Raw genomic sequence first — 27,674 nt, 5'->3', positions numbered from 1 at the left:
GTGGTATTTTACCCTATTTATTTCTCTCAAAAAGTACTCCGAATTATTTTCTGTTTATATGTGAGAAGAAGCTCCCTTTACAATATGGCCATAATTCAGACATCTGTCTCTCCACTCACTCCAAGAATCCCCTGAAGAGTTTGGCCTGCACTGAGCTTTCTCATTGGTTTTCTAAATAATTCCCAGCTTAATTTATTTTATATATTTATTTATTCAAACCTTGAGGTATCTTTGAAGAATTTCCAATACATGTTTTTCTGGAGCTTAAAAAGTCCAAGCTCTTGCTGTCAATATTTGGGCTAAAACAAAATCAAGCATGTGAAATTTATTAGTTTCATTTACCAGAGGCCTTTAGATTATGCATAGGAAATTAGCACTTTCAGGATATTAATCAAACCACAATCTTGACAAGGCAAAAAGAATACCCCTCACTGCTCTTGGCGGGATAACTGAAGTAGCTTTATTAAGTCTAAATCGAATATTAACACAAAGTTCTAAAACATAAAACTGGATGGCTTCTAATTTTAATTATAGACCTGCACCTTAGTCAGTAGACCAGGGACTTTTATTTTACTTTTTATCCATAATATTTTTCATTCTGTTTAATTAAAACAAAGATTCCTCTGGTTTAAGATGTGAGCTTAAAATGCACCAATTAAAAGTTGGTTGTGACTGGCTTCATGAAAATGACATTACATGTCAAGTTTGTAAGCTAATGGTTTTTCTTCTTCTAATTATAGGCTTCTAAATTATAGCTATTATATATAGCTGAAGATGTGTCATTTGTTTCTAGCTTACACTTAAATGTCACCAGCAGTATTGATAATAAGGATGTCCAGTGTCTGCGAGAGAAGTGAAATCATCTCTGTTTTTCCTGTAAACGAAGATGGTCCAATCAAGCCCCTTTTTCCCCATCCTCTGTGATGTTTCCTGATGGGCCTGAGCAACCCGGAAAAAACCCAAGTGCCACTTCAGTATAGGAGCAGCTGTTAAATGCTAATTCATACTGCACCAACAGACATGTTTGCTGGGTTTTGTCGTATCATGTGTTACCCCGGTCAGCATCTGTTACTCTTGTTTTTGCGGTCGCAGAACGTCTGAGATGTGACGTATTGTAAACTGATGGTTTTCAGCATTGGTTGGTGTCTGACAGTGTGGCGTGAATTAACTTTTAGAGTAATTTTAAGCCATTTCTAAGTGAAAAATGAAAGAACAGAGAAAATTCGATGTATAACAACAGGGTGATTATTCAGTTAGGGGCACATTTGACTACATAGATTCCAATAAAACTTATAGAAAGTAGTCTAATGTGCTGATTTGATACTCAAGAAACTATTTTTTTTTTTTTATTATCAATGTTTAAAACAGTTGTACTGCTTAATATTTTAATGAAAACCTTCAAGATTGTGAATAGAAATTTCAAAAGAACAGTACTTATTTTTATTTTCATTTATTTATTTTGTAACATCTTTACTGTCACTTTTGAAGCTTTCTTTCTTCTTGAAACTCAAACTTTCCCTTAAAGTTCTTCTCTAAAATAAAGAACGATCACTGGTGTGATAATTAAACTTATTGTGAAAAGTACAAAGTCATTTTTAAATAGCTCTCCTTAACTCCAATGTGATTTAGGCTGTTCACCTCTTTTGTGAGAAATGAAGGGAAAAAAATTAACAGCTCTAGTTTTTACAAAAGACACACCACTTGCTCTTTGGACTGCTTAATAACTGTAGTTAAGCAAAGTTTAGAAAAACTCAGTGTAGCAATTTGCAAATGTAGATGCTCAGATTTTTCTCAATTACTTTCTTTCTGTTTTTAGGGCACAATGTCCTTTCAACCTGACATGTCTATCATTTCTTCACCATTTATTTCTACCTGCTGAGTTACACAATTTCCCCTCTGACTCCTTGACAGCAGACTGAGGTATAAAAAAAAAACAGCAATTTGCCAAACACACACTCGCATACACAAACTTACATGTACATTTAGACGTACACAGCTCCTGCCAAGTTGATCATCTGTCTGAAAGCTTTTTGTCTAAAGGTTACATGCTCTGAACTTTACTTAATCCTTGTTCAAGCATTTTTGTTAGTAATCTAAATGAACAGCACAAAGATTTGCCGCCTACTTGACGCTTTGGTGTAGAAAACAGATCATAAGACAGGAATGAATATGTCTCATCCTTTTTACAAGCTGAAGTCTTAAGCCCTAAACACCAAAGAGCAAACTGTGAAAATAACCCCAATGTTCAGCAGTCACCTTTCAATAATCGCTATTAAAAGGGCATTGTAATTTAACAATAGCTGAAAGAATTGATTCTAATAAGTTCACCTTACTATCTGCACCTTATACAGAGCATTGTACATAAGATGATTCAAGTGCATAATTCCAATCGCTGTCAGATTTAATGTAAGCCTCCTGACGGTTACAGTTTGACGACACTCATATTGCACAAGATAACGGCAAACTCCGCCAATATGGCACATAATTGTGTTTGATTGTAGTGTAATTAAGATAGCATACATCCGCATTGGCACATAGAACAGCTGCTAATTTAGTGTAATTGCTTGTAATAATGAAATTAATATGTTGGGTTGCTTAACACTTTTGAAATACATACTTTAAAATATAAGTTCAAATCTTATCCTTGTTTTTAATCCAATCAGCCAAGACATTCTGTTAATCTTTTTTTACACTGGGCCAAAAGTATCAACTATGTCGTCACCAGATTATATTTAAACAGTTTAGTCACAGCAGCTTGGACAGGCAAGGTCGTCATTGGAACAGCATTTGTCAGCAGGGAAATCACATGCTTGAGTTTTATGCATGAATTTTTATGACAACACACAGTACAGTATGAAATATGCATTTACCATATGTTTGAATATTGATAATGTAAATGTGCACTTGAGCTGTGCTCCCTTCCCGAAAATGAGGTGAGAGCCTGTCAGGGTGCGGGGCTAATCACCTGCCTTTTGGGGTGTTGAATGTGTGTTTGGATGGTTTGACAGCTCACTGCGTCTGCCTGTTTGATTTGAGTTTTCCCCGCCTTCCTTGTTTCTCCGTTGTTAACCTTAATTGTTCGCCACCTGTTCTCAATGTTCTTCTAATTTCTTCCCTTTATAGTTCCCTGTGTTTCTCTGTCCATTGCCAGACTGTTGTAACTCTTACCAATAGCTGGAGCTGGTCTGTGTACTCACCTCACCTCTCCTTGTCTTGTCTTCAGGCTCCAGTGTCTTTTGATGTTTTGATCTGCCTCTTGTTCTCACGAATGCAGTACTCCAAGAAGATTCCAGCTCTCATGTCTCTGGTATTCAGCTGTCGAGCGAGCTAAACTGTGGAACGATACTCATCTGCCTTGTCTTATCTGCTTTCAATAAACCTCAGTGTAACCCACAACTGAATCTAGCCCGTTTCTCCTGACAGAGCCTTTAAAATTTAATGGAGGCAAAAGTCTTGTGCTCCCTCAATGGAAAAATATCCCACGAGCTATGCAGCAGATTGCATAACAAGGTGCCTTTATTTCACGGTCAAAGGAAAACCCGGTAATTATACTGAGAGGGAGTAATTATAAAGGCTCCGGCACTATTTCCTGCTGCTTTCACATTGGTGGTTAATACTGAGACACCTCCATTTGTCACATTCGTGGAGACAATCTCTTATGCAGAAATTTCCTTAGGCATCCAGCTAGGACTTGCCTAAGATCTAAGGGGAAGTTTGTGTCAACACGGTAGCAGTACTTTTCAGGAAAGCAATTGCACTGTATGTGGTTTATCAAAAAATAAATATGCTCTCAACTTCAGGCCATCCGAGATATAGATGGGTTTGTTTCTTCATCAGACCAGATTTAGAGAAATTTAGTATAATGTCATTTCCTAACCAGTGGATCTTCTGCAGTGAATGGGTGCCGTCAGAATAAGAGTCCAAACAGCTGACAGAAACACCAGAGTAATCACCACAAGTATATGACATGACTTCAATCCATCAGTTAACATCTTGTGAAGTGAAAAGATGATTGATGTTTGTAATAAATTCATCAAGACATTTTAACTGACAAAAAAAGAGTCCTCTTTTACTATAAAAACGTAAAAAAAAGTTGTCTTTTCTGAATCAGGAGAGAAATATTTACAGATAAAGCAACGTTTACAAGTGAAAACAGTCGGTAATAAATATGTTGGTGGATTTTGATGTGAGAAGACAACGGGGGATAAACTTTTTTTTTTTACTGGTGGAAGCATTTTTAGAGATTATAAACTCATAGTTAAAAATGCCTTAATGATGGATTTGTTTCTAATAAACAGTTTTTCACTTCACAAGTAATTAACTGATGTTTGTGTGCATTACTTACAGATTATTGTGATGTGATGTTTGGACTCTCATTCTGATGGCACCCATTCACTGCAGAGTAAATTTCCAGCAAATTTTCTTTTTTGGGTTAACTGTTAAGGCATATTTCTCACCCTAAAATGATTGACTCACCATCATGTTCCATATGATTTAATTATTTCTGTGGACCACAAAAAACGATATTTTGTATTTTTGAATGTTTAGAACCATTATGTAAAAGAGATATCACTTCATTTTAGCATTTAAGAACAGTGTTTAAATGAAGGACTCTCCTGAGCGTCTTAGAGGTTTATTGTATGAACTTTGCTAATAAGCATCCTCAGACACAGGTCATCTTACTTCTTCAGTCTCATTTCCCAGCATTTGAGAGCGCAGCTGAATGCACATGTCTTGCATTATATTCCCCAAGTCACCCTCAGAGATCAGTTTTATGAGATGAGTTGTCTTGTATCCAACATCTCAACATATTTCATCATAAAATGAGATTTGGGGGCATAAAGGTAAGCCAGACTGCCACTCACTAATCCTACACTGCAAAGGTTTCCCTGTAGAGGTACCATCATACACATGCATAAAACATGAGAAAAGCTTAGAAAGCAACACCCCTGGCTGCTGGAATCAGGGTTTAGGGTTGCTTCGGGATAAATAAATTGACTTGAATCCCAAGTTTAGTGTTATACTCTATGGTTACTGTGTTTTGCATGCCTGTGGTAATATATGTGATTAATGAAGGAATTGAATATACAGTGCAAATGGTATTTTTTTACTGTTTGTATCACTCTGTTTGTCTGTGTGTGTTCCTTCCAAACAGTCTATCAGTCTGTGTATTTGTAGGGATTTTTTTAGTGACTCTTTCTGAAAGTTACATTAATTTGCCAGTAGGTGGCGACAGGTGGTGACTTCATTTATTAGTGAGTCACTGATTTATTCAGTCAACTGATTCATTCAAGAGTGCGGATTAATTCAGGAACGGAAACAAATGAACATTTTTATAAATTAGTAATTGAACCATTTATTTAATTCAGTCAAAAGCTTTTATTCAGACACAAAACAATTCTTTAACAATAAACAATGGGCCTCTAACTTTGTTCTGAAATATTTCCGTTGGTGGAGCTAAACTGCACAAAGTAACTGGCTATAATGTGTTTAAACTATCATTTACTTAATATTAACTTTTGTTTATTGAATTGTTGTACAATATTGCACTCACAGTTACATTTTCCCTGTGCACATACAAAAAGAATGACACAAACGGTTTGTCAAATTAAATTACAAGACTAGAACCGTTTTCTGAGTGTCATTAGTATATAGTAACTGCTCTAAGAGGGTGTAGTTATGGCTTACCAGAGGTGGTTATTTGTAATGGATGTCATGTTGGAAATGTACCCATAGATGAGACACTCTGTGCTTCTGGCCTCTGGGTGATGGATATTGTTAGTTGGCATTGTTAATGGTGTCAAGTCATCGGCTAGATGAATCATGGCCCGCAGTGATAGTTTGCCTTTATAATTCCGGTCCACACAGCCACACAAGGTGGATGAGGCAATCATCATTCTCTGGAGGATTCAGTATGACAGCCTCTAGAGAGCAAATGCATGCGCAAACACACTGCATAATTTTGTTTGTTTATGTGTGTGACTTTTAAATGAAGGTACCTATTTCAGTGACACATTTGCTGACTAGTGAGGCATAACCAGTGATTCACCGGCCTTGATCTCTTACAGATTGCCTCGCTGATGGGCAAACCATTGTTAGCTTTGACCTTGAGTCAAAATCAGAATCACTGATGGTGAGAGACAGCATTTTTACCGATAAACAAAAACAAATTAGACTAAAAACAGAGAGAATTTTGATTAAAAATCAGCAACATTTATTGCTTTTGTTCCCTGGTTAATTTCTTCACTTATAATTCACCCCAAATATAAATTCTGTATTTCCTTACACTTATGTAATTTCAAATCTGTATGACTTTCTTTATTCTGCGAGAGAGAGAGAGAAAGAGAGAGAAAGAGAAATCACTCTCCATGCAGTGCAGTCGTATTTTATTATTATTATTTTTTTTTTATTAGGACTACAGCTGCTGTAAAGGTCCAAAAAATACTCTATTAGAGTCTATATGAGTATGAATCACTGAGTCTGTGAGGGAAACTCGGATTAATGAACACATCGTTCAGTTCGAGTTGTGAACCAGGTCAAAAATGAATGATTCATTATTTCACTAGCTCATTTTTCAGTAAATAATTTGTGTGTAGGACATGTAAAATCAATAAAAGCATAATTATTTTAATTATTTAAACACTCTAGCGAAAAAAAAAAACCTCTCCTGTCTGTATTTGTCCATAAGGCCTTGGCGAGTTGTCTGTAAAGTGACACAGTAAGGTTGAGGAGATTGCCTGGCTCTGTAAATGCCATCAGTGCACACTTCTGAAATAAACTTCAAAGGGGCTGTGTTTCTTTGACATTGAAAGGGCAGGATAGAAAAGAAGGGGACGCATTCAGTCTTTCAGCTTTGACTTTGTCCTTTGGCATCTCTTTGAAGCTTCAGGTTATGCTTCATCATTATTAGATTGCGTCCTACAAAAAATTCAAATAATTGAAGGTCACTTTCACTGATGGTTTCTTGTCCCGTAGTGAAAGATAATGTGTTTAAGTTAACATAAAATGACATTCTTAACCTATTTCACATCCAGAATGTGGCACACTTCCATATTCAAAGAGGATGTTCAGAAATATAAGCCAGGAGTTCATAATATCTGTCAGAAATTGATTAGATGATGAAACACGGTGGCTGGTGACATCAGGCAAAAACTGAAAGTTGCACATATTGCATTATAAATGCGTTTAATTTTGATTCCGTGTAAATTACTACAGATTTTTGACTAAAGATTTTCTTCTCTAAGAAACCTGGGCTAGAGAAGAGGCAGTAGAAAAGTGAAAGTCGTGACACTTGCCAAGTATGGTTACCCATACTCGGAATTGGTGCTCTGCATTTAACCCATCCAAGTGCACACTAACAGCAGTGAGAAGTGAACACACACCCAGAGCAGTGGGCAGCTACAGATCCAGCACCTGGGGAGCAACCAGGGGTTCAGTGCCTTGCTCAAGGGCACTTCAGTCATGGGTAATGAGGGTGGAAGAGAGCACTCACTATTCATTAACTCCCTCCCACTTACAACTCCTGCCAGCACCGAGACTCGAACCAGCGACCTTCTGGTAACTAGTCCAGCTATCTAACCTTTAGGCCACAGCTGCACTTACCTTTAAAGATTCCCTCTTTCAACATTATGCAAAACTATACAGCAAGAAATAAAAAAGTTGAGTATTATGCCTCAGCATGGCACTTGGCAGAGTGGAGTGGCTCGTGGGGCATCTCTTCGGCATCATATTCAACGGGGGCGTGATCCGTTCCTCATAATTACATCTCCTACTCCAGCATCTGCTGAAGGGAAGAGAGAGAGAGAGTTCCTTCGAGTCATTCTTCATGATTAATGCAGGTGTGCCTGAGAGGCCTTTTGGGAACGACCAGAGAATAATTACCGCAAAAGTATAAAGATGTGAGAATGCCTCCGCTCTCTCCCCTCTTCTGACACCCTCCAAACTACAGACTAGAGAAGGCCATGTAGAGGATCTACTATCATTTAGGCTGCCTGCTTCTCTGTAACAAGCGAAGATGGAAGTAAAGGAGAATTTGTGGATCTATAATTGGAGCAATTTCAAAGCTGAATCACAGCCTAAAGGCTTGGGTTGAAAAAATGTGAGTCTGTTGTGTTGTGGTAAAGAGGAATGTACCTTCCAGGAGGATGAGGTGTCTAACTAACCTGGATATGTGGGCCATCTTTGCCATTTATCAGCAGGTGTTTCGCAACCTGTTGTGTGTCGATTATAATAGTGTCAACTAGATTTTCTTATGTTTTATAAAGACATTTTGAGTGGTACTTGCCTGTGCAAAACTATGTTGTGGGCGGTTGCCAAGACATTGCTAGCTTGCCAAAGTTTTTCAGTTTGTCTTTTTCATTTAGTTTTAGTTCTCACGATTGTTAGTTTTAGTTTTCTAGTGTTTTTGTTTTTATTTTAGTTTATTCTTTTGCTGTCAGTGTAGTGTACAATGATATTGTATTTAAAATTATAAAAATGTCATTATTTAAAATGTATTAATGAATAAATGTAAATAAAAATATTTAGTTTTCATTTTAGTTTTTATTAACCATAATTACACTAATTCTAATGTATAGAGACTGTATATGAGAGAGGAGATTTGTAACATTTGTATGTTTAATGGAGGCAGATTTATAAAATTAATCAAAAAAAAAAAAAAAATTATCTAAAATTGCCCATCTTTATTTTATTTTAATTTGTTTTGGATTCAAATCTATGTTGGTTAATTACACACATTCTAGTGTATATGAGAGAGTCGATTTGTATGTTTAATGGAGGCAGATAATAAATAATAAATAAATTTAAAAATGAATAAATAATAACAAATTTAACAAGTATATTTTAGTTTACATTAAAAAAATTCAATTAAGTTTATTTTAATTTCAAATAACAAAAGTGTTTTCCCTTTAGTTTCCATTTTAGCTTGTTGTCAACCATAATTACACTGATTCTAATGTAGGAGAGAGACAATTTTCACATTTGCATGTTTAATGAAAGCAGGTTATACAATTACAACTTTTTTTTTTTTTTTTTACCCAAAATCTTAAATTTATCTAAATCTCATATTTTGTTTTAATTCATTTTGGAGTCAATAACGTTTTTTTTTCTTCAGTTTTTCCAGTTAAATTCGTTTTTTAGTTTTATTTCAGATAACTGTTTTCATTTATATTTTATTTTATTATTTGCTAACCATAAGTACACTAATTTTAAAACATGTAGATGGTATACAAGAGAGAAGAATTGAATCTGAGTGATGTCTTTATCCTTTTCCTCTCTATTATGTTGGTCAGTGCAGCTCTGATGATTAGATTTAATCATGATGGAAGTGACACTGGTTAACTGATTCTTAGTATTTTGACAGAGCAGTCATATTTTCTGCTGATGGCGTATGTTTTCTGCTTCAGAAAGGTCAGTGGCTGTAAAGCTCAGCAGTGGTGAGTATGAGTGCTATGCAGAGGTCTTTCCACTCCTCTGGCCTGCAGCTGTGCTCCTCACATACCCGTGAGCTCCAGATGTGATTCACAGATCACATTTCAGCTGAGCCAAGCGATGAGTATTTGAGGAGCACGGGCCGATTGGGTCCAATCATTTTTATTATCAAATTTTTCAGCAAAGGTTTAATTGCTTTCAAACAGCAGACCCCCTGTTGAACATGTATCATGTTATTTGCCATCAAGCGTGTTGATGTAACATAATCAGTTACTTTTTATTAGGTCAACACAATGATGTAGTATTTTTTTTAAAGATTTCAATTCTGTCTTGGCTGTTTTCGTCTCTTATTTCGGCTTCCCGTCTTCCTTGTGCAGCTCTAAGTCAGTGAAATTTCACTTAAAAGCAGCAAAAGCCAAAATAGAAACTGGTTCAGGCAAAATGTACAATGTTAACAGTAACTCCCAGGGTGGACAGTGGTCACACTGGAATCAAATCCTTTTGCATTCTTGCTGAGAAAGTTGTTCCCTTTTTGCACGGATTGGTACTGAATAACAACAGTAGCTCAGCTGCATAGTTGCTGCCACTTCTCTCCTGCCTCACACACACACACACACACACACACACACACACACACACACACACACACACACACACACACACACACACACACACACACACACACACACACACACACACACCGGTACAATCAAGCGAAGGCTAGCTTCAGATGAATGGTGCTTGGCAGAGCTTGAAAGAAGTGTTTCAGACCATCTGGACAGGTGAAGAAATGTGTGCTTCTGTTCATGAGCAGTCGAACATGCCTGCTGATCATCACTTTTAAGCAGTTGCATCGTACTAAAAAATAAAGATAAAAAATATATAGAGCCTATATTATGTAAGGCATATTAACCCCAAACTTTGCTTTCAAACATTTAAATTCTTTAAAAAGAAAAGCTCTTAGGGACTAAACCTGTTTCTGATTGCCTTTTTTAAACCAGCTCTTTTCTATAAAAAGTGTACTTGGAGAGTAGATTTGCTCTTGATAAGGCTTTCCTTTGGATAATTCACAAGGCCATTATAGTAGCACCGTCAGTGTAGCTGTGTGTAAGGAGGGGTATGTGTGTGCACACACTTAAGAGAGGGGCGAAATGGAATGTTTGTGTTTGTCTGATGGCGAGTGATATTCACCAGCTGCTGCCTTAGTGCTTCATCCAATAAAATTAAGAAAGCAGCACACACACAGACACAAGTTAACAAGTTAAGGTTTCAAACAGAGTGTACAGTGTACATAGTTACATTTCTTACTTTTTATTTGTTTATAATATTCTGTGTATGTGTGTTTTTATAAATGTTTTTAATATATGTGTGTGTGTGTGTGTGTGTGTGTGTGTGTATACAGTATATGTTTGTGTGTGTGTGCATGTATATATCTTTACACATTCCATGTTTCTGTCTACCAGGTTAATTGTTAATTTAATAACAATTGTTATTGTTTATTTATTATTTGTATGTATCCAAAATTAATTAGAAAATTTTGATGAATAATGATTTATTTTGGAAAACGTGTGAGAACCCAAGTCACTTCTGCTGGATTAGAGCCTATTCAAGCACTTTTAGTCACTTTAAACTTCTTGAGTTTAGATGAGCTGAATTCAGAGAAGAGCTGCATCTTTTCAGATTCTTCTGTTCTTGTAGAAATTTTAGCTTTTGTCAGTTTAAGATTTAATAGAAATATTGTGACATTTTGACAAGTTTCCTTTCATAAGATGAGCAATATCTTCTGTATCCCCTGTACCAGATTTCGGTGAGAAAGGGAAAAGGTTTTTATCCTGTAGCTGTCATTTCCTGCTGTAATGAATGTCTAGCTGTCAAATCTGCCACTGTCTGTGTCTCTTTGTGCATGCAGTGATGTATGAGGCCTCTAGTTTTATGTCAAAGACTAAGTGTAAGAATGTAAAAGCTTTATTTGATGCAAAGCCACAGTCTCAAGGGGGGTCTTTAAGAAAGTACATTCTCATACATTCAACCGCATGTCTATACTGCCCCCTGTAGGTGACCTGGTGTCCCGTGCCATGCATCACCTTCAGCCTCTGCACATCAAGAACCCCAGCAATGGGACGCCTGTACACCAGAACTGCACCGGCACTGTGCACTGGGAACCAGAGGCTCTCTACACACTCTGCTACTTCATGCACTGTCCTCAGATGGAGTGGGAAAACCCTAATGTTGAGCCCTCGAAGATCACCCTGCACACTGAGAGGTAAGAAGCATGAATGTATGAGAAGCATGAAAGTTGCTACGTAACAATAATGCAGTTAATTAAGGCAGCACAGGAAGTTGCAGAGGGTTCGTGTAGATACATGAATCTAAGTTTTAATTTGTGGTGTGCAATCATCACTAATATTATTACTTGCAATATCCAAGTTGGTAAATTGGCTGTTATTTTGATCATAACCATACCCTCCTTGACAATTCAGGCTATAGCTTTGTAAACAGGTAATGCACATTTTCCATTTATATATGTGTGTGTGTGTGTGTGTGTGTGTGTGTGTGTGTGTGTGTGTGTGTGTGTGTGTGTGTGTGTGTGTGTGTGTGTGTGTGTGTGTGTGTGTGTTTGTAAGTATGTGTGTGTATATTTCTTCTTTATAATTTAATGATAAATAAATAATTTATAATATAAATTATATATATAATATAAGTTCTATATATATATTAGATTATTTAATTTAGCATATTTACTCAAAATATACTGGAACAAATGTTATAAATACATTTAATTAGCATTTATTTTACATGATGATATATGTGTTTCATTTTATTATTTGATACAAATGATACATAATAGAAATTATGTACAATATAATTTAAAAAGTGTGTATATTTTCAAGTAAATCTCTATTTACTTGTATATTAGCCATAAGAGATATTTGTTGAAGTGAGTCCTGAACAATACAGAGCAGAGGAGAAAAAAAATCAACACTTTTCGCCTGGAAGATGAAAAAACAGCAGAAAAATCTCATGGTTTTTCCTCAGGTACGGACCCTTCCCTTGTCTGATAACCAGAATATCATAGAGGCTTTTGCAGCCACTCAAAAACTGCATAGCAACAAGAAACACTCACATAAAACACCTTGGCAGTGTTATACAGCATCCGGTGACCCGATACATGATGGTGGCGACATTTTCTTCAGATGACATCTAGTGCACTGTTGTTTTGTGCATGCATCCTTTCTCTGCATGTCAATTTATGCCCAAGGGTTTTTCAATCACCGTGGGGGTTGCTTTAGACTGCATTTACACTATAAGTGCACATGGATGCCAAGGAGAACGTTATGAGAGTTATGTTCAGCATTCGCTCCACATTGATGTATCCATCAGGACAACTCGTCCCAGGCTGTCCCACATCACTCAGGTGTGATGTGTGATAAAAAGCCCCCATCCAAGGACCCTGTGGGACGCCCATGCAATGCTCGACAGAATAGGTGCATGAGCAAGCTGCCTTCTTCCCCAGGGACAGACAGTCTGCTCCATTTTATTCATTTTTTTCTTGGCCTCTCACACAAGAATGAGAGAGTAGAGAAAGAAAGAGAGTGAAAGATGAGAGAATGACAGAAAAATATTGATGGTAGGTGAGGAGAGGAATAAAAATGAGTGGATGGGTAATGAATAGAGACGGAGAAAGAAAACAAGAGATCAGAGTGAAGGAGCGTCTGGAGAGGTTCAGGGTTGTGGCTTCAGATTTCAGAATTCAGTCGAGTGGACTTTTGTTGATGTGCTCAGTGACATTTCATCAACCTTTTAACTTTCCTGCTGTAGAAGGAAAATACGCCAGGGGCACGTGAACACTTGTGTCAACACTTGTGTCATTTTTAGCCTGTTGTGGTCCACACACTGTACTGCATAGTTTCTAACATGAAATTTCCTAAAAACTATTTTCCTAGATCTTAAAGACAGTTTTTTTTTTTTTTTTTTTTTAAAGGAGAAATAGTTTAAACCGAGAGTTTGGGTGGTAGCAATATTTAGTCATTTATCGATTATGAATATCTACATTTTAACAATTTAAAGAATATTAATTTGTTTATTATTTTAGTTCTTTACTATCATTTATATATATATATATATATATATATATATATATATATATATATATATATATATATATATATATATGTATATATGTATTATGTATGATACTAAATAACTAAATTAATATTGATTTGAACTTTATATTTAATACATTTAAATAGCTTTTTGACAAAACTGTATTATTAGAAACTAATGGATAAATTTGAAACTAATAAAAAATGTTTACAACTAATACATTTGAAATGTAACTACAATTAGAATTTGTTATAATAATATGCAATATTATATGTAATTGTTATATAATAATAGAAATATATAAAACCATTATGAATATCATGATTTTGGTGTATGTATGTATGTATAAATGATCTTTTGATAACTTCTTGACAAATAATATTTTATATTCTAATAAATTAACATAATATTTAATAAAATAAATTAGATATAATAAATGTTCTATCATGTAAATATCATATAAAACTACTATGAATATTGTGTTTGTAAAATATAATAACTCTAAAGGTATATTCACAAATATTATCATTCATTGGGTCTTTTTCTTTCTGGTCTGTGTTGTTTTTGTGGGACATCTGCTGAGATGATTGACGTGATCTTTTTATTGTATTTCTCCTTAGTTCAGAGTACCATGACAGGCTAATTATTTACTTAGATCAATGGAATTTATCTTAGCAAAATGTTTATGAAGACTTTAACATTCTTCAGGAGACCCTTGATAGGGCAAGTCCCTTCCTCTGGTCAGTACTAAGTTGTCGAAATCTACAGTGCAACAAAAAAACGTCTCCATTTTCCAGCCATGCAGATGTGGCTTCACTTTCAAACTCCAGACTGGAATTTGAACCACGTCCTTTTCCTCCAAACATTTCTTCGAAGGGAGGGGAGTAGAGAAGCACATTATTCAGGCAGAAGAGAAACAGAGAAGGGTTTGCGGTTTGTTTTGGCGGAGTTTGGATTCCTGGCAGGCTTTCTTGCGGCGGGTAGGTGTCCGGGGAGGAAGAATGTGGATTGTGCAAAACTAGCTGTTAGATGCAGATCACAGGAAGCACAATTAGATGAAGATGGAGGGCTCAAGATGAAGCTTGACGGCTTTATTCCCTAGAACAGGCTTTGTAAAGGCATATTTCTATGGTCAAATGCCTGCTCCTTTTTATTTACATTCAAGTGTGTGCACTAACAACTCAAAAACGTTTTTTTTTAATTTGGAAAATACCGATACATGCTTTGTCCCACACACTGCATGCTTTATTCACACAGAGGGGTACAGTATGTGCAACAAGTTTTGACACAAAAACAAGTGTAGGTGGACAAAGCTGTGAAGTCATTGTTGGTTTGTTTTCAAACTTGAAAGTCATATACTGAGGCCATTTCACACAACTGTGTATGTTTCTAATATTGTCATATTATTTAGCTGTTGGCATTATTAGCACGTTGATCCACAACAACCCTGCAAGACTCTAAACTCGGTTAAACTTCAGTGCAATAATGCTGGATATGCTGATCGGAAATGCTTGAAGCAAACTATTCAACAAACAAAGACTTTCATGGTCATAGTCATCTTGACTGCAGTTGAGTCAACGTCCGCATATTCCTCGACCTTTGCCCTGTAGAGAATAATTGTGAAACTTATATATGTAAAACTGGTGGTTGGCACATTGAAATAGAAGTACTTTTGCAGCTGTTAAATGATATTTTTGCATTCAGATTCATCTGTTTATCTGTAATGAGAGCGTTTTCTTGGTAATGAGCAGCTTGAGTCTCCAACTTTATTTTTCTGACTGAAAACTTGTCAGGATGGCAACAGGTCTTTTATGTTCTGCCGCTCTAATTAGATGCATGTTAGCGCTGGTAATTAGTAGCAACTGTAATCCCACCAGAGAGCTTTTGATTACTTCTCTAAAGCATCCTAAAGCTGCACGCAAACAGATGTGTCCATTCAAACATTGGAAATCGCAATGGTGATTAGAAGAAACAGACATGCTAACAGACAATACATTCAATACATTGGACTGAATTAGTTTCTTATGATCTTAAAAACCTTTGATTTGAAGGCTTAGTGCTTAAATGCTCGAAATGAAGTTTGTGGGCAAAAATCAATTATGAAAACAATAACTTAATGTAAATTATGTGGTAAATATTTCTCTCTCCTGTCTCTGCAGGCCGTTTCTGGTGTTGCCTCCGCTGATGGAGTGGATCCGGGTGGCCATGGCGCACACAGAGCACCGCCGAAGCTTCTCTGTGGACAGCGATGATGTACGACAGGCAGCTCGACTGCTGTTACCTGGGGTGGACTGTGAGCCGCGGCAGCTCAAGTATGTTTGGGATGCAACCTCTCTTCCATATATGCACAAACACACAGTCGGCATGCTCACTATGCACGTAGAATGCCTTAATTAACAGTTAGTCATTCGCTGAAGGATGGTACAAACAAAACATGTACTCATACTGCATCCCTTATGAATTAAGTGTCTTTAACGTACTATGTGGCTTTAGTTTCCTAGTGATAGGTTCTGAAGTGCTGTGTTAATGGCTTTTTACATGGTCATAGTTATTTTCTGGAGTCATTTTCATGCTGTTACCTTCACAGATTCAGGATGTCTTGGCAAACAAACAACATGTCATGTCAAGGTTTCTTTTGCCATGGCAGCAATCTTTAGAAGTAAAAGCTGGCTATACTAATTATTGTTATTATTATTATTATTATATTTATTTTTATTTAATATTATTTTATAATAAGATTATGTTGTAATATTTATTTATAATATTTTATACATTTTCATAATTCATATGTAACATTTAATATAAAGAATTTGTATTTATATTTTAAAGTATTTCAAGTAGTATTTATATGATGTAATGTTCTATGTGAGTGTATTGTACTGTCAATTACAAATTTATATAAATGACATTATAAATTATATGTAGGTGTACACACATACACACACACACACACACACACACACACACACACACGTGCAAATAAAATAGTGCTGTCTGAAATTTTCTTCTAAAATGAGCCTGATAAAAATGCTTATTTTAAAAGAAAATTTCAGATGGCGCTTATATTATATATTATATTATATATTGTAATATATTATCTTTTATTTAACAGAGCAGACGACTGCTTCTGTGCCACACGGAAACTGGATGCTGCATCCACAGAAGCGAAATTCCTGCAGGACCTGGGGTTCCGGATGCTCAACTGCGGACGAACTGACCTGGTCAAGCAAGCAGTCAACCTTCTCGGGCCAGATGGCATTAACAGTATGAGTGAACAGGTGGGCACTGATATATTTACACACACATGCACACACCCACAAAAAAAATTCAGCCCTGACTTCACTAGATTTTTACCTTACTGTGTAGATTTATTTTTAGATTAGGAATACTATATCTCTAACTGCTAAAATTAGCTGTCCTTCAAACTGGCATTTTGATGAAAGATCCTAAAATTTTTTTTGGTTGTTGTTGTTTTTTCAGTTCTGTTTGTACAACACCTTTTGTAATATGGTAGCCATGTTAGTCATTTTAAATTGAATAGAATTAATTACAGCACCAACAACATAATTACAGAGTGTAATTATGAGCAGCTCCACAAAATAATTGTCATGAAATAATTACACATCGATTAGTATTAGTCAGCACTTGCACTGTGATTACTCCCTGATGTAAATGCCAATGTAAACTGTGACTTTTCTCACATCTGCCTTCCATTGTTTGCTCCTTCGTCTGTATGCTATCTGCCTCAAACCATTAAATGCTTGAGCATCAATGACATTTCTGCAGCATGTCATTTGAAGAAGAAAAATGCCCTAGTGGCTTTCTTATAATATTATATGTGTGGAGAAAAATGACCCACATGGACATTTAGAAGCTAAGAAAATAAATAAAGGGTTGCATGACCTTTAAATAAGGAAAATCGCTTTAAATCCGAGCTGATCTGTGTAGGAAGCATCTAACGGGATAGCAGTAGTGACACTCTGTATTATGAATCAAATAGTGTCATCCCTATCCGGCGATGGGGTCGTGTTATTGTCACAGTCTGTCTTGAATACAGCAGCCAGTTTATGCAAAAAATGACAGCGAAGTGCCGACGATGACAAAGTGGATTAAACTAACATACAGGCAAAACCAGACAAACGCAGAGAATGTGATGACAAAGTCAATTGTTGGAGTCCAGCTGGGAATCATTGAGAGTAACTGCATCTTACTCTGAAAGAGTTGCTCGGAAATCACGCTGGCAAATATGGTACTCATTATTTCAAGAAGAGCCTTGAGGGAAAATACGTCTCAACTGACAAATGAATCTCCTTCTTCATGGTGAAATCTGTTTGCAGAACTGCACGCTCTTGAGTTAGTCATAGAGGAAAGTGTCTATAGAGAGTTTATAGGCACAACATGAAGCAGAATGCATAAACACATTTCCCTGTGGTTAAAGCACAGTGACGTAGAGGAACATGAGCCTTATTACTTTATTAAACTATAATCAAAAAATGACTCTGAAAAGGTACTACTGGTTTATGCTGTCCAAAGATGTTAAACGCTCTAGGCTAAATGCTGACTTTGTGCTTTCATGCACTGATGCTTATGTTTGTTTCACTAAAGTAGATTTGATGGCCTATAGAATAAATAGTTTTCTGTTTAAAGTGCATTAATTGAGCACCATCCATAAAGATTAGTGTTCCACTCAGTTCATCACTTTAGGGTTTTAAGAAACTGTTATGTTCAGAGTTTTTTCTCAATAGCCCTCAACTAGAGCTGCAGTAACAGGGCTCATACTATGGCATATGTAAGGTAGGTGATAAGTGTTTTTGGTTGCTTTTTAGGGCATGACCCCTCTCATGTACGCATGCGTCCGTGGGGACGAGGCCATGGTGCAAATGCTGCTGGATGCTGGAGCAGACATCAACAGTGAGGTCAGGATTTAATGGTGGAAGTTTCTGTCTTGTAGCATGTTGTTGCTCTGTCTCTATTAATCTAACTAACCTGTCTCTATAAAAATAACTAACTAATCTTCCTGTCATCTTCCCGATGCTGTTTGCATGAGCTTGTGTAGAATTAAATAGTGGTTGTATGTGTATGCCGGTGTGTCTACTTAGGTTCTCATGGATCTCATGAATATTTAATGAGATTACAAGCAAATGCTATATGCTATTGATTTCCACTGCAATAAATGTATTTGTACAAATGCCGTATTTTAAATACTATTTATCTAAAATGTGGGAAGATGCACTGATTGCCTAAAGTAGATACACTGATTGTGAAGCACTGTGGTTGAAAACATGAAACATGATCAGAAATGGAGATTAAAACTGATTCAGCTGGCTAAAATAACATTTACTCAGTCTTGCTAGTGTGAAAATCATACATGTATATTTAAAGTAACATGTTTCATGTATTTGCCTTAGGGGTGAATCTCTCAAAATTGATCAAGAATGTGTCAAGTCTTATTTTACCATACAAAATTATATATTGCGTAAAGATAATGAAGTCTTTTAGTATTATTAAATTATTATTTTTTTTATACATTTTTTTGCATTGTGCCTTTTTTCATTACAATTAATTATGTTTTCTGATTGCCATAACATGCCTGGATGAGAATTCTCACTATATGCGATGATTCTAATTAATGTTCCAAATTTAGTTTATTTTTAACTGTATTATAGTAATTAAGAAAATGATTAAAGGCAGCATATATTAAAGGCAGCATAAAACATACCACCGCAATGAATAAATACTGTGTACTTTACCTAGAGAAAAATAGAATACTAAAATGTATTTGAACTACATTTACTTTGTGCTAAGTATACTACAAATACATTTACATATTTATATACTTAATAATAAAAATACCCTGCAGTTGTACTTTTTGTATACTAAACTGGTATACTTAAAACACATTTTAGGCCTAATAAGAAATGTGCATTGTGCACAAGTAGTACTCTAAATAAAGTTGAATTACAATTTTTATATAAGCAAGTCTCAAGTGATATGTAAGTAAATATGTTAATAGATTTGAACTATACTTAGTATGAAATAAATGTATTTTAATTATATAACCTTTTTACTAGGGTTAATTGTTCCATTTTAATATTTCACATTATGCTTATGACAATTTCAGTAAAAAAAATCACATTTTAAAATAGTATTATATCTACTCATGCAATTGAAAAAAAATAATTGATATCAATTTTATGTGTATAAAAATGTGTGTAACCTTAAGTTCTTGACCGTTTTAGTGAAATTCACTCCTGTATATGTCATGATGTGATCTTGTACTCTTTAATCTTTTGTCGTATTTCTCGTTTGACCCTTAGAGGACATTTTTATATGGAGTCGTTGACTTAGGCAAAGCACCAAATGGATATGCAGTGATATTACCTTGTTTTACAAATTGCCTTAAGCACAAGAAGAGTATCAACAAGTGGGCAGATATACAGTTATTTGCCTAACGTTTCCTTGTGAAAACAATTGTTTAACCTGAATAAATGGGTTCCAAAAGGTCATGTTTGCCTAGACATGAACAGATGCCTGCATAATTTACCACTGATTACAGGAGAGCTGAGTTTTGCATGCAGTACAGCTGTAAGCGTTAAAGCCAGACACAGACAAGCCTTCTTTTTTGGTGCTTTGCACATGAGTCACTTCTCACTTACACCTCTAGCGTTTGAACTCGCTGCAAATGATTCGCTGTTCGTTATCGCTGTGAAAACTGTGAACTAGATCCTAAACCGTGGTCAGAATTTTGAGTAAAGCGATGAGGGCGTGTAGGAGTTGTCCAAAGGAGATTAACCAGAAGAGAGCGAACTCCAGTAAACTTTAGATTAACGTGGGCTGATTGGAAAGAATGGGTTTGGAGAACAAAACAAGCAGTGGCTCTTTCTTCTTCTCTTTGCTTGAATTAACAAAACAGCCAGACGGCGGGAGATCTATCCAACTTTCCGCTCACTCATTCACTCATTCCTTCCCCTTTTTTTCTTGCTCGTACTCCTGCGATTCCACAATTGGAGCTCAGTGTGCTGGTATATGATGGCTGAATTTTTCTCTCCCTGAACTTCACCTATATGATTCCCAGGTGCCCAGATCACTACACAAGCACCCCTCAGTTTATCCTGACACCAGGCAGGGGACTCCACTTACATTCGCCGTGTTACACGGACACGTCCCTGTCGTGCAGGTAGTGCTGCTGTCAATGATTTGATGCCTTCCACCTCTGCACTTTCCTCAGTTATTATTATGATGACACCATCATAATAATAGCACGAAGACACAGTTAAATGTTAGTTTGGGCTGGATGGTGCTGCCCTGGTTCAAATGAACTTGGAAGGACGTAGATTGGTATAGGAATAGGAAGAATGAGGCCAGTTTATTGACTGTGCTCTCTATTCTTACCCCATAAGTGGAATAAAGTCTTCCTTTGACTATAAATCTTAGAAGTGTTGAATGCGATGACCTACTAAGGCCCACTTATTTAGCTTCTCCAAGAAAATGGAAAGGCAAGGTGATATTTCTTGGGATGCTTAATTTCCCAGAAGCACACATCCACCACAGTAGGAGATCCTTCTTTCTGTAGGAATAATTTCCCATTTTCTTTTGTGAACCAGACAAACAGACCAAAACCGTGCACTTAAAGCATCAAAAGTGAAAGAAATTATGACCAGATTACCATAAAAATGTTTGCTAGTTGGAGGTGGCCTAGATGATGAAAAGAGCAGGCTAATTTAATGCAATTACAGCATTTATATTTACAGATGTCTTGGTGATATTAAAGTTAAATCCTCTGAAATGTGTTTTGTAATGATTGTTATTCTCGCATTATTGAGCAGCTTCTGCTGGATGCCCGAGCAAGCGTGGAGGGAGCGATTCAAGATGGCACAGAGAACTACACAGAGACACCTCTACAGCTGGCGTCTGCAGCAGGTACCACGAAACATCTCATCAGCACAGTACAGGGAATGTGTTCGGACACAGAAAACACACCGAAAATTTGCTAATTTAATTGATTAAATATCAAAATGTCAAATTAAGTGGTATCTGTAAACATAGAGCTAAATAATAAGACCGTTTTCAAGTCAGTTATTTTATTGGATGTACTGTTTAAAGTCAGTTCCCATCAAGTTCACACAGTCTTAATTCTTTATTTTTCTATTTATCTAATTTATCTAATTTTTACACTAACAGTGCTTTACACTTCATTCATTTTTTTTTTTTTTTTTTATTGATATGATTAAGGTGGACTACAATACAAATTTTTCATTTACAGTGGGGTTCGAAAGTTTGGGCACCCCTTGCAGAATCTGTGAAAATGTGAATAATTAAAAAAAAAATAAGAGAGATCATACTAAATGCATGTTATTTTTTATTTAGTACTGTCCTGAGTAAGATATTGTACATAAAAGATGTTTACATTTAGTCAACAAGACAAAAAAATTGCTGAAATTATTAAAAAAAACCCCATTCAAAAGTTTGGGAACCCTTGGTGTGGTTACCTGGATGATCCATGACTGTCTTTCTGTTTTGTGATGGTTGTGCATGAGTCCCTTGTGTGTTCTGAACAGTTAAACTGAGAACTGTTCATCAGAAAAATCTTCAAGGTCCTGCAGATTCTTCAGTTTTCCAGCATCTTTGCATTTTTGAACCCTTTCCAGCAGTGACTGTATGATTTTGAGTTACTGTACATCTTTTCACACTGAGGACAATTGAGGCACTCAAACACAACTATTAAAAAAGGTTCAAACATTCACTGATGCTCCAGAAGGAAACAAGATGCATTAAGAGCTGGGGGGTGAAAACCTTTGGAATTTGAAGATCAAGGTAAATTGTACTCAGTTTGTGTTCCGGGAAACATACAAGTATCTTCTGTTGCTTAAGAAGGGCCGAACTAAATAGAAAAAATGTCCATTATATTTCAACAAAATAAGAAAAATTTGGCTATCTTCATCGTGTTCAAAAGATTTTACCCCCCATTTTTATTTGTTTACTATATATATATATATATATATATATATATATATATATATATATATATATATATATAAATATATATATATATATATATATATACATATATATATATATATATATATTTGACATAGCTAAGTTAAAAATGTCACTTTATATTTATGGTTTGATATCTAATGCAGTGACATTATCCTGTGGCTTAAGTGTCCAAATACTTTATAGAACCACTGTAAATTATCTTTGTGACTTGCAGGGTAAAGGAATACAAAAACTGTACCTTTACTTGCTGTAGTACCCTCTAATGTACATCTTTGTACCTTATCCACCACTAAAGTGTGCATTTTAGTACCTTAAATAGTAAATTAAATTAGTTAAAAGTAAACCTTAAATACAACTGTTTTAGCCCATACAGAGAAAGTGAACAGTCCAAAACAACCCTTTTCAAAAAAATTTCCAAGTACTTTAAGGTCAAGATATGCACTATTTAGGGGTTAGATAAGGCACTTTTGAGAGTACAGCCCTATAGTGACATTTACATTTACATTATAAAGACTTCATGTGAGTGAAATCTTTGACGACATTGTGAGTGAATATATTTTTTGTGCATTAGATTAACTTGCTTTAGATGATTTTGTACGATACATCCAGGCCCCATTTTTAAATGGTTACATTCTGTTCCTTTTGTGCCTCTAATTTCTGTAAAATGGTCCTTGCAGACAGTACCTGACAAACTGAAGACATTATACTTTTGCGCCCCAGTCTGGTTCAAGAACTGTAATAGTATTATTCAGAGACTGATGGGGCTCCGTCGCTCTCAAGAGCCCTTTGCAAACTTGCTAATGAGCCTTAGCAACAGCAGCTTTATTTTTCTTTTCTTTTTTTTAACATCCACAGTGTGAATGTGACAAGTTCACATGGTGGAATGATGTATGGAAACTAGTTCCAAATGAGATTTCATAATCCCGGCTGTGGCAGTCCTATGAATATGAATTGACCTGAGTGATATTCATTTGCATTTGCTGGGTGTACAGTATTTCAGCATAATGCCGAAAATTACCTGTCTGCCCCACTTAGCCAATAAACTCTTGAAGACTTGGGTAATTCGGGTTTCAGTCAGCTGGTAATGGACACCTTCATGGTGATAAAAACGGATGGGGTGCACAAAAATTTTATCATCTCCTGCAGAGGAGGAGAATGAAGGAGCACAAGCCCAAAATGTCTAGAAACAGGTTTAACCGTATGACTGTGTTCCCCTGTGACCCAAAAGAAATGGCTATGGATGGGATTGTTTGAGCCTCATCGGATCCAAAACTCATCAGGCCTCATTGATTACGCCCCATTTGCTGTATGCTGGGTCAATTACCCCCAATGTCAGCATTCGGGTTTTCCTTCTAATGTAGAAACACTTTTCCCTCATTACTTGATGTGAATGTGTACAGGACAGACTGCTAATTTACATTAGCAAATCTATCTGGGGACATTCTGACTGATAAATACTTTTTCCTGGTAAAACAAGCAACATCAACATCATGGGTTTGATTCTCGGGTTTTATATGCTATATGAGCTGTTTAAGGCCAATTTTTCACACTTTATTAAATTATTTTTATCAGTTGAACACATGGTTATGATTGAATAAAATAATTATTTCACAACATTTTATTGTCTTACACTATGATTACGTGATTTACTAAAATTTTCATTTATTTTTATTTATTTATTGACATTATATATATATATATATATATATATATATATATATATATATAGGTTTTTTTTTTTAGATTGCTTTTACATTAACTTTATTTATTTATTTATTTATTTTACTTACATATGCCACTAGTTGTAACCAGCAATGTGTCTAACTACATTGCGTTGAATGAAACCATCAACCAAATGAAATTAATATATATTGTCTTGCATTTTAACAGGCAACTTTGAGCTGGTCAGTCTGCTTTTGGAAAGAGGAGCAGACCCTTTGATTGGCACCACTTACCGTAATGGCATTTCCTCTGGTCCGCTGGGTGAAATGAACTCGTACAGCCTGGCAGCATCACATGGACACAGGTAACATACACCCAATGACTCGACAGTATATGAAGTGTATAAACTGACAGCACATTCACCACCAGCACAACAGGGAACCCAGCTTTCATTAGCTCATTGACCCGTTTGTCACCACTTATCATTATTTCCATGTCATTCTGCATCATTCTGACTGAGGAAAATCAGATTGTAACCCCTGATGTTATTATTGGCATGCATAAAAGCTGAGCTGGTGTATTTGGCCGCAAAACCGTGTGTAATTTACTACCATAACTCCAACCCCATCACTCTGCACTGCAGTTGAACAGTATGGATGACTGCGTGCTCATTCATTCACTCTCACCTATGGCCAGAGCTGCATAATGGAAGCTCATTGAAATTCACACTGCATACATCTGAATGAGAATCCAGCGTGTTTGACGGCCAACTCACCCACCTCTGCGGAATTAAGGCGATCCGTTATAAAGGGCGTCAGAATAGGATGCGTAGCGAGGTCTGAGCCAGAAACTGGATGTCTTTGACTTTCAAGTCTTAGAGATGTTTGCAGTGGTGCATGCCGCTGTGATTGGTTGTTTATGCATATTAGATCAGTTGCAGAGCGCTGCTACTTTTAGGAAGGTGTATGAGTTTACAAAGACATAAAATCCTGAAAAATGCGGCAAAGCGTGTTGGAATGCATTGATAGATGGAAGTCATAAACAAAGAACACTCAAAGTTTTTCATAGATGTTTCATAGAACTCTCTTTTCTCATCAATTCCACTGATTATATAAGTGATGCAAGTCATCTGTATGAAACAGTCAAATTATGACACTTTTTAAAAAAAACAGCCTTCAGTCAAGCTCTTCTTAAAGAGGTAATTCACACAAAAATGAAAATTATTTACTCAGTCATGTGAAATTTACTCCTTTTCTAAAATAACATACATTTTCCACAATTCATTTATTTATTTATATATTTGCATTCATTTCGTTTGATTTATTTTTCATTTATTGACAGCACTATGATTTATTGAGATTTCCACACTTTTTAAATTTTTCTGTGTATAAACACTGGATTGACAAATAACAGACTTTTTTTCACACTACATTTATTTTATAAATTTAGTTTTATTATTATAATTTTTTTTAATTGACATAAAATAACACTTCTTTCCACACTATTTTATTTTATTTTATTTATTTGTTATTATTTTTATATTAACAATTTTAATATGCTAATAATTTTGGTGCTCAAGGAACATTTGTTATTATGTTGAAAACAGTTTTAATATTTGTAATTTTAAAAATATTAATATGGTAGAATTTATTTTATTTTTTTTGGAAAACAATTTTTTTTAATGAATAGAATGTTCAAAAGAACAGCATTTATTTGAAATATAAATCTTTTGTTACATTTTAAATGGTTGTACTGTCACTTTGTCATTTTAATTCATTCTTGCTGAAAATAAATATATCATTTAATTTTACTAATTCCAAACATTCGAAAGGTGGTGCTTATTTAAAAACAAATCTAAACGTAACAGCTGGTTTGGGAAACACTTGATATAATTTTGATTGAACTATTCTCTTAATGAGTATGAATACCTGAGTGAGTTTGTAACATGCACTTGCTCCTGCAGGAACGTGTTCCGGAAGCTTCTGTCCCAGGTGGAAAAGGACAAGGGGGACGTGCTGTCTCTGGAGGAGATCCTAGCCGAGGGCTCCGAGACCGTAGAGAGGAGAGCGCCACAGAACGAAGCCACCCTCCGGACAGGCAAGGCCAAACTAAGGGCCCTTCGCGAGGCCATGTACCACAGTGCCGAGCACGGCCATGTGGACATTACCATAGACATCCGCAGCCTGGGTTAGTAAAAACACTGCACGACTACCACAGACATCAACCGCCTGGCTCACTTCTGTCATGCAGTGATTAGTCTCAGCCTCAGACGCCATCTGATGCATATTGCACATAAAAATGACAAGCACTAGTTAAATTTTCCACTTCCTGCAGAAGCGCACAAAGCCCGTTCTTTATCAGTCCATTGTGATTAATACTCATGATGGCACATTTTTGAGGTTGAACTAATCACTTGCCAAAGTTTACCAGGTTAGTGGCATCAAATCTTTGAAAGACACTCTTTGAAAGATGTTTGAGGCCCTTAGTAGCTAGCATGACATGAGTATCTTTTGTTTATTTTGCTTTGTTTTCTGTGAAGAAATCCCTATGCACCATATTTATCTACTTAAACTATTTACACTTACATTCAAAAGTTTGGGGTCAGTAAGAATTTATTTATTTTTTTGTATGCATTAAATTATTTAAAAGTGACAGTAAAGACATTTATAATGTTACAGAAGGTTTCTATTTTAAATAAATGCAGATTTTTTTAACTTTTTACTAAGAATTATTATTATTTCTTATTATTTTAGCATTTTCACGAAACTATTAACCAGCACAACTGTTTTCAAGATTGATATCAATCAGAAATAAGCAGTAAATCAGCATATTAGAATGATTTCTGAAGAATCATGTGACACTGGAGATTGGAGTAATGATGCTGAGGATTCATTTTTGTCATCACAGGAATAAATTACATTTTAAAATAGAAAACAGTTTTTTTAAATTGCAGTTGTTTTTCCACAATATTACTGTTACTGATTTTTTTTTTACTGTGTTCTTTTAAAAGCATGAAAAAGTCATACCGACCCTAGACTTTTAATGTAGCTGCAATATGGAACACATGTTCTCCTTACAGAAGATTGACAGATTGATGGATGGGGCAGCCTTTATATTTGGTGTATGTTGATGTACATTACATACATTAACTGAGACATTGGTTCCATATGCAGGTGTACCCTGGACCCTGCACACATGGCTGGAGTCCCTGCGAACGTGCTTCGTGCAGCAGCGGCGGCCGCTGATCCAAGGCCTGCTGAAGGACTTCAGCTGCATTAAAGAAGACGAGTACACAGAGGAGCTCCTCACGCACGGACTGCCTCTCATGTTCCAGATCCTTCGAGCCAGCAAGGTCCATTCTCTGGGCTTTATTACAGTCTGACTTTTATTTTACTTCCTGATCATATCAGGAGACATTTATAGATTTTTAGCCACCTGTGCAAGCAGCTGTTTGTTTCTGTTCAAGTGTGAACTACACA

At 35.9% G+C, this 27,674-nt stretch overlaps 1 protein-coding gene across 3 annotated transcripts in view; it reads left to right on the top strand.

Annotated features, from left to right (window-relative positions):
• The window catches only part of LOC132105676 (ankyrin repeat and BTB/POZ domain-containing protein 3-A), a 130,974-nt gene that overhangs the window by 95,860 nt on the left and 7,440 nt on the right, over positions 1 to 27,674 (top strand). For 2 of the 3 annotated variants that reach the window (XM_059510970.1, XM_059510968.1), the window contains 9 exons: positions 11,485 to 11,692; positions 15,693 to 15,845; positions 16,646 to 16,811; positions 18,360 to 18,449; positions 20,609 to 20,710; positions 21,360 to 21,453; positions 24,424 to 24,559; positions 26,159 to 26,382; positions 27,369 to 27,547. In XM_059510970.1, the coding sequence (XP_059366953.1) occupies positions 11,505 to 11,692; positions 15,693 to 15,845; positions 16,646 to 16,811; positions 18,360 to 18,449; positions 20,609 to 20,710; positions 21,360 to 21,453; positions 24,424 to 24,559; positions 26,159 to 26,382; positions 27,369 to 27,547 (1,332 nt within the window). In that variant the 5' untranslated portion in view covers positions 11,485 to 11,504. The remainder of the gene's footprint in view (positions 1 to 11,484; positions 11,693 to 15,692; positions 15,846 to 16,645; positions 16,812 to 18,359; positions 18,450 to 20,608; positions 20,711 to 21,359; positions 21,454 to 24,423; positions 24,560 to 26,158; positions 26,383 to 27,368; positions 27,548 to 27,674) is intronic. The other variant, XM_059510969.1, reaches the window with a different exon arrangement.

This window comes from Carassius carassius, chromosome 26 (genome assembly GCF_963082965.1).
Source record: "Carassius carassius chromosome 26, fCarCar2.1, whole genome shotgun sequence".
Lineage (NCBI taxonomy): Eukaryota > Metazoa > Chordata > Actinopteri > Cypriniformes > Cyprinidae > Carassius > Carassius carassius.
This window is presented reverse-complemented; position numbering and strand designations above follow the sequence as displayed.